The following is a 14,783-nucleotide window of genomic DNA, read 5'->3' as shown; positions in this document are numbered from 1 at the left end:
TCCCATTGACCTTGGTTGACACACAGAACAGCCTGTTTCCACAAAATTCTTGTGCCATGTGTAGATCATGCACCTACTAGGAGGTTCTTTGCAGTATTGTTTGCGGAAATTCCTCTGAACTTGTGTTGCAGACTTCATTTTCTCAAACCAAGCACACAATGTGCTCGCTCTGTACCATCAAAAGTCACCATTTTCAAATGGCATGAGGTATCATGTCATCTAGTGTTGTCATTTGGTAATAAAGTTACATAACCAAAAATTGACGTGTTTCACTACATTATGCTCACTTGGCTTTTGTACATCTTCGTTATTCTCTGTTCTCCTGCAAAGTTGTATACACCCCTTTGAAATACCCTGTATAATCAGTTAACATATTTGTTTCAACACTAGTAGTTACACAAGATAAAAATTATCCACAGCATAAACAAAAACTTAAAATTGACCAGATCTAGGATTAAACATGTGACTATGATACAATAGGCAACCTTAGTAGTGTTGGATTCTGATTAAGGAGAAATTAAAATTATTAATACTCCCTTCAGAATCCAACTTAATCCACCATACTAAAGGCTATACTTGTAAAAATTATTTAATATTAATCCTATGATTGTAACTTATTATTCATGTATTTGCCTTTAGTTTATTTATTAAATTTTATTAATTAATCTAAAATATGTGTTAGCAATGATAGGATCTTATATTGAAATATTATCCTGTTTATTTTGATTATTCCTAATTTAATATTATGAGGAATTGTATATATAAAGTTAATATGCCTTGTGTGAATTATAATATTTTAATTTTTTTTATTTATCACTACCAGTGTGTAAAGGTGTCCGCGCGGTTAGCCTAGTGGCTTTGCGCTTCGCAACCATATGCCTGGGGAAGGAGTGTCCTAGGTTCGATTCCCGTCGGAGACGTGAGGAGCTGAAGGATCTTCCTCAGGCATAGCTAAGTTAGCCGGTCTTGGGCGCGGGCAGTAGGGTTTTTTCCGCCAGTTTAACTGGTGTTTTTCATCCCGCAAGCAGTCAAACCGGCCCCTTGAACACACAGGGATACAGCCAAGAATACCTTGAGGCATAGGAATGACCATTCTATCCTCGTATTTCGGTTACGAAATCCAAGCATGCTTGGAAGGTTGTGGGCCTTAAAGGCCTGTTAAAGCCATTGGGATAGATAGTGTGTAAAGGTATAATGTTATGCAATATTTCTGTTTTTATTTTATTTTGTTACTATGGAGATGGGCTAGAAATAGCTAGCACGTGCTTGGATCGCGAGATTATGGTATTCAACTACAGAGATGGAATTGACATAAGAGAGCGTGAGAAACAATTTTGGGCGGGAAAAAGAAGGGAGGTATATAAGCTGAGAGCGGAGAAAACAGAGGCTCTTCTCTTTTTCAGGACTGACCATCGTGGGACACGAAAGCATTGAGTATAGCACAGACAGACGAGGAGAACACTAGAGGCAGCAAAGTGAATGCAAAGGATTACTGTGTCTAGAACTTTAGTGCTGCAATTGGACTATTTAAGGACTGGGAAAGTAATAGGCAACTGAGAATAATTCTAGAAATTAAAGAATTACTACGTGCTCCATTAGTTTCATGGAACTTTAACAGTGAGCTAAATTGGTCGAATAGTGTTAAAGAAGGAATGAGCATTTTCCTTTATCCAAGTACGTCTATACACGTGAAGTGCGACCATTAATAGTTCAGTTATCATTGAGAAGATTTATTCTGGATAGTGTTGCCATAATGTGCTAAGTAAATATAGTTATAAAGTGTGTCCATAGTGAAATTGATGAGCAAAATATTTATCCAGTAAGATCTGTCCAATTTTATGTTACTTCAGTGCAGAGATATATGTGTAATTCCTCCTGTTATTCCCCACAACTATAACGTTTTTTGCTGAAATCAGCCGGAGTATGAAGTATGAAAGTGTATACTCATGAAGCAGTTGTTGCCACCATTAATGTATTGGGACTTTACTGACTGTGTGATAATAGTAAAATTTGTTACTAAGAGATTTTGTGATATTGAACTCTATTATAAGTTATTTTAATATTGTGAAAGCTGAGTCTGATAGCAGAATGCCCATAAACTGAATCTGTAAGTTGTGACCAGTTAAGCTAAGACACTTATATTATCTTGTTCTCATAATTGAATTTATATGTATAATATATAACTCAGAATTAAATGTTTTGTTTTGATTTTAAAATTGTGTTTGCCTGAATCTCCTTTACTGCACCGTCCATGAAATTATCGGACCTAACGAGAGTTTTAAGGATAAGAGATAAACTCGGTCTACATAAGAAATAATATTGATATAAAATTAGTTGATGCTTGGTTTCACTATATTTCATTAGACTAATCTAGATATAGAGTGGTGCAGTCTAAAAATATAAATTTCTCTATATTTAAATTAGTAATCAACCAGCAACTTATTACTTGTTTAAGAACAGAGTTAGAACAAGATGGCGGATCAAAAACAAGGAAGTACGATCCAACAGTAGTACACCTAGGCTGACTAGTGAGATATATGCTTGATAAGTGAATGAGCACAAAATTTTTCAAGCCCTGTGCATACACACAAACACACATAATCAATGGAGCTGTATGAAAGAGTGCAAATCTGTAGAACAAAGTAATATGGATAGATTGAGAAGACTTATGAACAGCGGAATGAAATAAATGTAGGTTGTAAATTTCAGGAAATTAAGGAAGATTATTTTAAAGATTAAAAATAAACAGAGATCAATGAAAAGGAAGAAAATGTAGTTCAAAGTTAGATGTGGATGAATGATGATTAGTCATCATTCAATCTGTTTAGAAGAAAGGAGTATAATTTTTTTTTTGCAACATCCATCCAAAGGTTTTTAAAAAACTATACTACATTTGAACTGTGGGTAGGCTAATGATTTTTTCCTTTCTTTTTATTTATATTAATTTTATAATTTTTGTATTTGTTATTTTTGTTATTTTAGATTTACTATTGTATGTTTATATATCTTTTAAAACAAAATATTAAAAAAAAAAATTAAACCTAGAATTGTGAATTATATCATTAGACAAAAACAAAGTTGTTTTACATTCTTGAGTTAGTCAAGTATTAATGATCAGAAGGAAATTACCATTAAAATGGCTTCAGCTATAGTTAATAAAATAACAAATAATCAGAATAAATTACCATAAACTGGTGTTTTACCAGGTAATACCACCACTACCAGCTGCAGACCCTGGAATGTAGACTTGAGGTAGCGAAACATGGGTTCTACTTGATCTGGACCAGTGGCATATTTACAAAAGCATGGTTGGCCTATAATAGGCATTCCTGCATCATTACTTATCTTTTGTAACTGCTGTGTAAAGTTCCTGAAAAACAAATATTTTAGGATTATTAATACAGTTTGATTACATAGCACTGCTGCTCTATTAAGAGGCTGTGGGTTTGAATCCCACTGTGGCACGGATATCTGCAAATCTCTTTAAGTGGAAGATAAATTTCATCACCTGCAGATTGAATTGATCTCCATACCATGTGTGTGTGGAGATCAATTCAATTTAGAAGAATATAAATGACAAAACCATATCATACCCATGTAAGCATTAATAATTAATAGAGCAGTAACTCAGAGTTTTCCTATTTCCACTGGAGTCAGGTACACTCTTTAGCAAAATCTTTTCATTATTATACTTATATTTTCAGACCCACAAAAAATAGATAATGAATAACTACTGAAGATACAACAGACCAAATCCACACAAGTTTTTGTTTCATAAATGAAATGTGAACTGACCGACATTCAGAATGTCAAAAACTACCTAGATAATCTGTGTAAAAATGCATCATTAAAAGAATTAATAAAGATAAAGTCCTAAAAATTTAAATGGGAGGATACTAAGTTAAATGACCACATTCTCAAGGAAATATTTGCAATACCTTGGTTCCTATATCAATACTGTTAACCAACAAAGTGAGAACTTTCATGAAAGGCTAATTTATATCTGAAAATCCAAAATCATCATCGCAAACATCAAAATTTGTCTCTACACCCATCAATATATGGTTCTCAGATATAGTGTTGGGTCATTATTTATGCAAATTCACTTAAATCTTATCTATCAAAACTTACTATGCAGTTGCTCTACGTACTGGCCTGGAATTTTGGTCCTATCTACATTTTAGGCATAAACACGTTTATATTTTTTAATGACTGTGCCAGTCTATGCCCTATAATAATAAAATGTGTTATTCAGGGAGACAATTCCAATAACCCAAATATATAAATACCTGCTAACTCCTTCAGACAGTCTTGGCAAAACTTCTCAACTTAACCTTACCTTCCCGCGACAAGTTCGTAATTTTAGAGTGGTGAGTTGACACTCTTAGTCAGGCAAGACTCAGTTTGAGGTAAAATACATGTTTATTTTACAACTTTAAAATACACTATACACTTATATAAGTTCACTCTTGCTAAGATTACAATCATACACAAAAGCTAAGTTAGGAAGCTTGATTCTTTCAAGGGCTGCCTAATGCATGCAAAATTTGATATCTAGTAAATTGCTAAACTTAATCTTCATTAACACAATTCACTCATAACAATTCCCTCTATAAATCTGGGGACACTAAGTTAAATTATCATTAATTTATGGCTCATAATTCCTCTCTCTACAATTCTGTTAAACTCTTTTAAACAATCTCGATATCTGGCTATAGCCTACTGGAACAATCACTTAAGAGTTCACTAGTTAATATTGTCCAGACATTCTTGCATCTAAATTTCTTCATACAAACAGGCTCCCAAAACATAAATAACAAATGTTTACATTACCTTCACTTGAAGGTAATGTAAACATTTAATGTAAACATCTCCACTTCTACTGTTGTGGAAGTACCCAAGGTTCGATTCCTTGTTGAATTCAGCAGCATTAAATTCCTGCTAAGTGGCTATCCTCTATCTGCTCTATGGCTACCTTTGTCATTTGAGGACTTTAAGGGGAACATCTATGACATAGCACCCGCTTGTAATGAAAGCGTTACCTGCATCGCGCTGATATTCTGTCCATAGTTTCATGGACTGCCCGATTCAAACTTCCCACTGCCATGCGTCCTCGCCCGCTGTTCTGCCTGGAAACTGCTACCTCGATTGGACCTCCTCACGACCTCGAATCCCGGAAAAAAAAGCCTTGTTCCTCCACGTGCAATCACTTATGTTATTCATCACATAACGCCCCCTATCTCCTCCTGAAACTCCTGTGTGGCGCTATGCTAGTCTCGATCTCCGATGATGTCAGCACTTTTTCTGTGGTAGGAATCACGGACTTGTTATGATGCACACCTGTTCCTAGTATTACGCAGCCTCAGGCACTTACACATACCAAACCTTTGAACCCACTCTTATACTTTGTTCAGTGGAATATTCAAGTTAATTTCAGCTGCACTGTATAATACTAAATTTTGATTTATAATTCATTTAAAAAAATCTAAATAACACAATATAATTCCAATCTGTTATACTTCTTTACAATTTTATAAACTAATACATTCTTAGTGTTATATTTCATTATCTTATAACTTCACACCTTTGACACAATATTATTTGATTTTGACTAAATACAAGTACTTTCTACTATTAAATATTCAGTTTGCTGAGTGTGCTTGTTGAAATCTGAATGATTTGCTAAAACGAAGTAACAAGACCATTCAGAGTTCAACAACAGAACATTATTATTCAACATGGAATTAATATCATGAATGACTTTAGGAAAAAACACGACAGACAAGACTATATTCTCAATGTTGTTATTCTGAAGAAAGCCAGTAAAGACCTACACTGTAATCAATCCATTCAGAAAAATCAAATGAGATGTTTGGGACACCAACAAAGATATCAATATTCAATACTCTTGCACTCTATACACCAATTTTGGTAAAATATAAGATCTTCCCTTCCCCCAAGTGGGACTCATACAACAATGGACATTTATCACATGGCATCCAGAGCAACCTAGCTGATTATCATTTAATAGACTTCGTCGACATCAATTTCCTGATATGTACAGGGTGTACGGGATAATATTATCACACTATCTTTAATTAACTCTGCTCACAATTTCTTGAATGCTAACAATACCAAAGCTAATGCCCTTCCTAATGTCTTCATTTTTAATATATTTCTGCCACTGATGCCATCTATTCACCCAACTAATTTTTCTCAGCACTCTCATATCTGTAGCTTCTAGTCTGTGATCAAGATGAATTATTTGTTGTTTTAAGGATACTTGCGACATAAGACTGAATGATATAATCACGTAATCACAAGAAAGATATTTATTTAACCAAATATTTCGGTCTGGAAATAGCAGACCATCGTCGGTGGTATTACAAGAACAGTTTAAAAAAAAAAAAAATATACAAGCTAGAATACTAACAATAGATCGTTGAAATTAGAACATGCCGCGTGATGTTATATCACTAAGTATGAAACGAAATATTTTGAAGTAGAAACATGATTGAATTTGCTATAAAAAAAAAAAAAAAAAAAAAAAAAAAAAATTAATGAGTAATCTTGATTAGGCTTTCCCAGATTTTTGATATAGATATGCAGTCATTACGATTCAGGTTGGGATGATGGAGCAAGGCCTCCACGCTTTCCTTGAACAAACGTTCGAACCTATAACGGGATCTATGTAAGAGGCGAGTTTTGGACCAAAGGATGCTGTGGTCAGTTTCAATCCCGTGTTGAGCCAAACCAGACTTTTCAGGTTTATTGTGAAGAATGGATGATTGATGTTCTTGGATTCTTTTTTCAAGAGAACGTCCAGTCTGTCCAAAGTAAGAGAGATCACAGTTGCAAGGAATTTGATAAACTCCAGGAAGAGATAAAGTTGAGCGTTTGTCTTTAGGAGAAGGAAAATGAGAAGACAATTTGTTAATAGGAGAATACGTAGCTGTTAAATCATATTTCTTCAAAATTCTTGCGATAGGTTCTGAAATACCGGAGATATAAGGAATAGGTACTCGACGTATTGAATCTTTGTTGTTTTGTGGAGGATTATAAGATGTAAGAAGACGTTGAATACTTTTTTCAGAAAAGCCATTGAGTTTCATGTGTTGCTGGATAGTAGAAAGTTCTTTCTGTAGATAATCAAAAGTAGAACAATTAGTTTTGGCTCTTTTGATGAGACATTTTATAATTCCTGTTTTTTGACATGGATGATGGGCTGATTCTTTCAGAATATAACGACCTGTGAATGTTGGTTTCCTGTATACTGTAGTTGTAAGAATATTTGAAGATGATCGGATGAGGAGAACGTCTAAAAAAGATAACTGGTTGTTTTCTTCTAATTCCATAGTAAACTTTATGCGATGATGTAAGGAATTAATACTGTTTAAAAAGGAAGATAAAGTGTTTTTACTGTGAGGCCAAATAGCAAATATGTCATCTATATATCTTACCCAAAAAGATGGTAGAGGGAAACTAGATGTGAAGAGGACTTTTTCTAAATGTTCTAAATAAAAGTTGGCTAAAGCTGGAGAAAGAGGACTTCCCATGGCTGTTCCTTCTACTTGGCTATAAAATTTGTTTTGACATATGAAATAACCAGAATGTATAACGAAATCGAATAGTTTTATAATATCTTGAGGAAAGATGTCAGCAAGTAGTTTTAAAGTTTCCTTAAGAGGTACATTGGTGTATAAAGATTCTATATCAAAACTAACCATAAGATCTGTAGGTTGTAAGGAGACATCTTTTAATTTTTCTAAGAAATCTGAGGAGTTTTTTAAATGATGGGCTGATTCTGAAAGAATCAGCCCATCATCCATGTCAAAAAACAGGAATTATAAAATGTCTCATCAAAAGAGCCAAAACTAATTGTTCTACTTTTGATTATCTACAGAAAGAACTTTCTACTATCCAGCAACACATGAAACTCAATGGCTTTTCTAAAAAAAGTATTCAACGTCTTCTTACATCTTATAATCCTCCACAAAACAACAAAGATTCAATACGTCGAGTACCTATTCCTTATATCTCCGGTATTTCAGAACCTATCGCAAGAATTTTGAAGAAATATGATTTAACAGCTACGTATTCTCCTATTAACAAATTGTCTTCTCATTTTCCTTCTCCTAAAGACAAACGCTCAACTTTATCTCTTCCTGGAGTTTATCAAATTCCTTGCAACTGTGATCTCTCTTACTTTGGACAGACTGGACATTCTCTTGAAAAAAGAATCCAAGAACATCAATCATCCATTCTTCACAATAAACCTGAAAAGTCTGGTTTGGCTCAACACGGGATTGAAACTGACCACAGCATCCTTTGGTCCAAAACTCGCCTCTTACATAGATCCCGTTATAGGTTCGAACGTTTGTTCAAGGAAAGCGTGGAGGCCTTGCTCCATCATCCCAACCTGAATCGTAATGACTGCATATCTATATCAAAAATCTGGGAAAGCCTAATCAAGATTACTCATTAATTTTTTTTTTTTTTTTTTTTTTTTTTTTTTTTTATAGCAAATTCAATCATGTTTCTACTTCAAAATATTTCGTTTCATACTTAGTGATATAACATCACGCGGCATGTTCTAATTTCAACGATCTATTGTTAGTATTCTAGCTTGTATATATTTTTTTTTTTTTTTTAAACTGTTCTTGTAATACCACCGACGATGGTCTGCTATTTCCAGACCGAAATATTTGGTTAAATAAATATCTTTCTTGTGATTACGTGATTATATCATTCAAGATGAATTATTTCTAACCAAACTCTCACATCCAAAACTTAAAACTGGTTTGAACTCTGTCTTGTATACTGTAGTTTAGTGTTTTGGATAATTTCCCTCTTATTCCATATAAATACAAGATCTAGCAGAAAAGTAATGAGAATTTTTTTTTTTTTATCATGACAATTAACAGCTGTCGAACCAACAATGACATAGCATGTTTGAGTGATTCCCGCTCTTCTCGTCAGTATCAGTTTCTTATCAGTAGGGTAAACGCCTGTCGAATTATTGTTTTAATAACTGTATGACTGGTATGTTTGTAATGAAAATGGAGATGCGAAATCTTGAACTACAATTAAATTTTGTGTTAAACTGAACAACACTGCTACCAAAATGTTCAATTAAATAGGCATATGGTAATGATTATCACATTTAAATGGCACAAAACGTTTTTTGAGGGGAAAGCAAGCGTGGAAGGTTAGCGATGTGCAGGAAAGTTATGGACTGTCACAACACAAATGAACAACCTCTTGGAGAGACTGTCAATCAAATATAACACAAAGCAAAACATGATACGCCTTCCCATTCTATACTGTCAATTCGCAAGTATTTAACCAAAAAATGAATTCCAGTATACTCATTCAACTTGTCTCTTTTTTCTTTTCCTCAAGCTCAGGAATAATGTAAAATTATGCATTTTTAGACTGTAGAAAAAGTGGGAGAGAGGGGGGAACCCATGGCGGTTCCCTCTATCTGCTTGTAGATTTTGTTCTTCCAAGAAAAATACCCAGAGTTAATGGCAAAGGAAAAGAGATCTAAGATGTCAGATGGAAAAACGTTTTCCAAGAGAGATAAGGTGTCAGTTAAGGGAATATTGGTAAACAAAGAGGAGATATCAAAGCTTACCAATATGTCTGCATTATTCAAGGTTAAATTTTCCATGAAGGCTTTAAAGTGGGTTGAGTCAGAGAGTTGGCCAGCTGTTTAGACAGTCTGTAGCAAGGTGCATTGGTGGCATCTACTATAGGTCTGAGTGGGGAATTGGGTTTGTGGATTTTTGGTAAACCGTATATTCGGGGGGGGGGGGGGGGGGGGGAGCGGAAAGGTTTAAGTTTTTCGTGATGTCAGGGGGAAAGGAAGATACTTTTTTTTAAGTAAGATTTTTAATTTCTTAACTTGTGTTTTTATGGGGTCGTGTTCTAGCAGGATATAGGTAGCACGATTGTGGAGGATAATATTCATTTTACGATTGTATTCACTGGTATTAAGAATGACTGTCGCATTACCCTTATTCGCTCTGATGATGACAATACTTTTTTCTTTCCGTAATTTCAGGAGAGCCGTGCATTGGGCATACGATGAATTACTTTTTGGAGGCCGTAATTTTGCCATCACTCCGAAGGAAGTGCTGGTGCTTGATGTAATGGTTAACATCGAATGTGGGATCGGTCACTTACTGTCGGAGATAGCTAACAACATCAGACTTGACGTAGCCAACATCCTCACTCATTCTTCGCCTCCAAAAAGTAATTCATCGTATGCCCAATGCACGGCTCTCCTGAAATTATGGAAAGAAAAAAGTATTGTCATCACCAGAGCGAATAAGGGTAATGCCACGGTCGTTCTTAATACCTGTGAATACAATCGCAAAATGAATATTATCCTCCACGATCATGCTACCTACATCCCTCTAGAACACGACCCCACAAAAACATAAATTAAGAAATTAAAAATCTTACTTAAAAAAGTATCTTCCTGGCCCCCTGACATCATGAAAAAACTTAAACCTCTCCTGTCCCCCCCCCCTGTGAATATACAGTTTACCAAAAAACCACAAACCTAATTCCCCACTCAGACCTATAGTAGATGCCACCAATGCACCTTGCTACAGGCTGTCTAAACAGCTGGCCATCTCTCTGACTCCCCCTCACTGGAAGGTCCACTTCCTATATAAAAAACTCGACCCACTTTAAAGCCCTCATAGAAAATTTAACCTTGAATAACGCAGACATATTGGTAAGCTTTGATATCTCCTCTTTGTTTACCAATATTCCCTTAACTGACACCTTATCTCTCTTAGAAAAAGTTTTTCCGTCTGACATCTTAGATCTCTTTTCCTTTGCCATTAACTCTGGGTATTTTTCTTGGAAGAACAAAATCTACAAGCAGACAGAGGGAACCGCCATGGGTTCACCCCTCTCTCCCCCCCTCTTGCCAATTTCTATATTTCAGATTTCGAAAAACGAGCCATAGACTCAGCCCCACTCAAACCTTCTATCTGGCTAAGATATGTAGATGATGTGTTCTCTATTTGGCCTCATGGCCCAGACGCGTTAGACTCCTTCCTAAGTCATCTCAATAACCTACATCTAAGAATCCAGTGTACTATGAAAAAGGAAAAGAACAATTGTTTACCCTTACTAGACACCTTAGTCACACGCCTGCCTAATGATACACTTGCCTTCACTGTATACAGAAAACCCACACACACAGGAAGATACATTCACAAACTCTCCCACCACCACCTCTCTCAACAATATGACATTATTAAAACTCTTACCAAGAGAGCCCACAATCTTTGTTCCAGTGGAACCACCCTCACTACTGAGCTTAACCACATACACAACACTTTCCTCTCCAATGGCTACAGCAATCACAGTATCAAAAAAATAATCAGTTCCTCCCCCATTCCCTGTCCTTCTCGTCAACAAGATTTTAAAAATGCCATCACCATACCTTACATCCATGGCACATCTGAAAAAACAGCCAAGATTCTAAAAAAGTACAACCTACACACAGCATATAAGCCAAACTGCAAACTTGCTACCCTTATCCATTCTACGAAAGATCAGCTCCCTCCCCTCTCTCTCTCTCTCTCTCTCTGCCTGGAGTTTACAAAGTACCCTGTTCCTGTAAGCTGGCGTACTTTAGACAGACAGGCAGATTCATCTATCTGCCTTGAGGAACACGTCTTACATCTGTAAACACAACTATGGTCATTCAGGCTTGGCTGACCATGTCTTGGACACCACCCACAGGGTATCATGGAAGAAAACCACCATGCTCCATCACAGCAAATTCAAGAAAGAGAGACTATTCTTACAAGCAGCAGCGCTCAGAAATCAACCAAATCTTAATACGGTTGCATTAAGCTTCCGAAGATTTGTGAAACACTCATCACCAGAGGTCCCACCTTACATTCCAGGCCACCTACAACCGCCATTAGAGGGCGCTCCACCTAGATAGGACTTTAATGTCACCCACATGGTTAGGCTTAGTATTGTATGATATTTGTATTCATGTTACATTAGTTATTTTTGTAATCCCCGTAGATGTCCAAGTAACTAGGACAAAATATAGGAAGTATTAAATTCTTTTTTAATCCTTTCTGAGTGTTGTATAAAAGCCATTAAGCCTCCTACATGATGTCTATTTCTTGAGTTTGGTCTTTTTATTGCTAATTTTTGAATACAAAATCATCTACATAAGGCACAGCTAAGTTTGATATATATCTGATTCCAATATTGGTTTTAATTCCACTTTCTTTCATAATGTGATCCATGTAGATGATGAATTAGAGTGGCGATAGTACGTAACCTTGTTTATGCCTGATTTTATATCACACATTTCCTTCAATTCTCACTTACAAGTTAAATATAGATATGTGTTGCTTTGTATAATGTCCCATTTAACCCACATAAATTGTAGGGTTCTGAAAAATTTTTCAAAACCATGTTGCATGCCTTTTCTAGATGTATAAAACTTAAATATAGATCTTGGTTATATTCTCATGATTTCACAACTATTCTTCTTCTGCAGCTTTTCCCACTTAACTGGGGTCACTGTTGATGATGAGTCTCCTCCACATCCTCCTGTCTTGGGCTGTCACCATATCCAAGTTCTTCATTCTCAAGTCCTCTTCTACCAGCTCCATCTCTTCTTTGGCTGCTCATGCTTCCTCTTACCTTGCACATCCATCTGCATGACCCTTCTTCCCACATATTCGTCCTCCCTCCTCATCACATGACCAAACCATCTCAACCTTGCCTCATGTATCTTCGCTCCTAAGTTCGTAACTTTCACTGTTCCCCTCACATAGTCATTTCTCAGACGATCCTTTCTGGTCACACCGCACATGCACCTAAGCATTCTCATCTCTGCTTCTTCCATCCTGCTGATGTTATTTTTCCTCAGGGCCACAGTTTCTATAGCATACGTCATAGCTGGCCTCACTACTGTCCTATAGATTTTGCCTTTCAGATTGATCGGCACCCTCTTATCGCATAACACTCCGGCCATCTCTCTCTCTCTCTCTCTCCAGTTCCTCCAACCCGTTTGTATCCTGCATCCCACTTCCTTCTCAGCTCCTCCATCTTCTTCCACTGTTGAACCTAAGTATCTAAAGTCCCTCACCTTCCTGATGACATTTCCTTCCAGCTCCAGATCTGTCTCCTGGCTGCCACCCACAGTGCAACACATATACTCTGTCTTACTTCTGCTCAGTCTCATACCTCTCTCTCTTCCAGTACTTTTCTCCATCTTTCCAGTTTAGTTCCCACTTCTTCTCTTGAATCTGCACACAGCAAGATGTCATCTGCATACAACATTGTCCAAGGTGCATCTTCTCTCACCTCCTCCGTCACAATGTTAAACAGAAACGGACTTAATGCTGATTCTTGATGCAAGCCAACTGTTACTTGAAAACTTTCTGTCTGTCCCAGACAGGTCCGAACACTCGTCTTCACATTTCTGTACATCTCCCCGCACCAACCTGACATATTTCTCCAGAACCTTCTCCCTCAGACACCTCCAGACTTCTTGCCTTGGCACTCTATCGTATGCTTTCTCCAGATCAGTGCCAGATGTAGCTCCCGTTGTTTCTCTCGAAACTTTTCCATCATCTGCCATAACCCAAAGATAGCATCTGTTGTTGATCTACCAGGCACGAAGCCAAATTGTTCCTTTGCAATCTCTAACTCCTTCCTCAATCTTCCATCAAGAACCCTTTCTAGGATTTTCATTGTGTGGGACATCAACTTTATTCCTCTAATTTTTACAGTCTTGTGCATCCCCTTTACCCTTGTAGATGGGGACAAGAGTGCTCTCCCTCCATTCCTCAGGTATATTTTCCTGTTGGCAAACTTTCACGAACAGGTCCCACAGCAGGTCAATTCCCTCTTCCCCCAGTGCCTTCCATGCCTCCACTGGAATCCTGTCAGGGCCCACCGATTTTCCATTCCTCATCCTCTTCATGGCCTCCGTCACTTCCATTCTACTGATGTTCTTCACCATCCTCTCAGAAGGCTGCCATCTTCTCTGTGAGTCCTTGCATTTTCTTCATTCAAAAGTCCCTCAAAGTATATTCTCTATCTGTTTCTTATGTCCACATCCCACCATAATACTCTTCCTTCAGCGTCTTTGATCTGCCTCACATGTAAGATGTCCTTTGCTGCTTTACTTCTACATTTCGCTAGTTGGTAAATTTTTTTCTGTCCTTCCTTTGTTTCTAATTGATCCTACAGATCTTGATATGCCATGGCCTTCACCTGTGCCACAACTCTCTTGGCTTCTTGCTTTCTCTCTCTGTACACCATGATTTCGCAACTACTATTTGCCATAAAGTAAAAATCTGATTCTGACAATCTCTATCTTGCACGAACTCAGCTTGTTCTTTTTCAAATTGTTCTTAGCCTCTTCTCAAGTATGCCAGCATAAATCTTACCCAGAACACTTAATAGTGTTCAGTTCTCCTTGTTAATAATAAGAACTACAAGCTCTACTCAGATCATCTGAAATTCGATCTTCTGACCAGGTCTTCTGAATTATGCAATATAGCTACTGCAAAAGTTTTACATCTCTTGAGCATTTCTGGGTGAATATCATCTACTCCAGCTGCCTTTCCAGATTTCAAGTTTTTGTTGGCTTTTTCCACAAAAGTTTGCATTCTTCTTGAAAATTATCTACTACTCTTCCGTTACTGCTTGTTTTGCTTAACAGGGCTTTCAAAGTAATTATTCTAACATCAAGGATATTGTTATCTTCAGTCTCCTGT

General features: G+C 36.7%; 1 protein-coding gene across 1 annotated transcript in view; it reads right to left on the bottom strand.

The window, feature by feature from the left end:
- The window catches only part of AGO1 (protein argonaute-1), a 322,424-nt gene that overhangs the window by 67,211 nt on the left and 240,430 nt on the right, over positions 1–14,783 (bottom strand). Inside the window, exon 12 of the mRNA XM_090405013.1 lies at positions 3,186–3,370. Coding sequence (XP_090261139.1) covers positions 3,186–3,370 — 185 coding nt within the window. The remainder of the gene's footprint in view (positions 1–3,185; positions 3,371–14,783) is intronic.

Source organism: Typopeltis vanoorti, chromosome 15 (assembly GCF_054136105.1).
Source record: "Typopeltis vanoorti isolate ZY-2024b chromosome 15, IOZ_Tvanoo_1.0, whole genome shotgun sequence".
Classification (NCBI taxonomy): Eukaryota; Metazoa; Arthropoda; class Arachnida; order Uropygi; family Thelyphonidae; genus Typopeltis; species Typopeltis vanoorti.
Note: the sequence above shows the minus strand (reverse complement) of the source record. Positions and strands in the feature narration are given on the sequence as shown.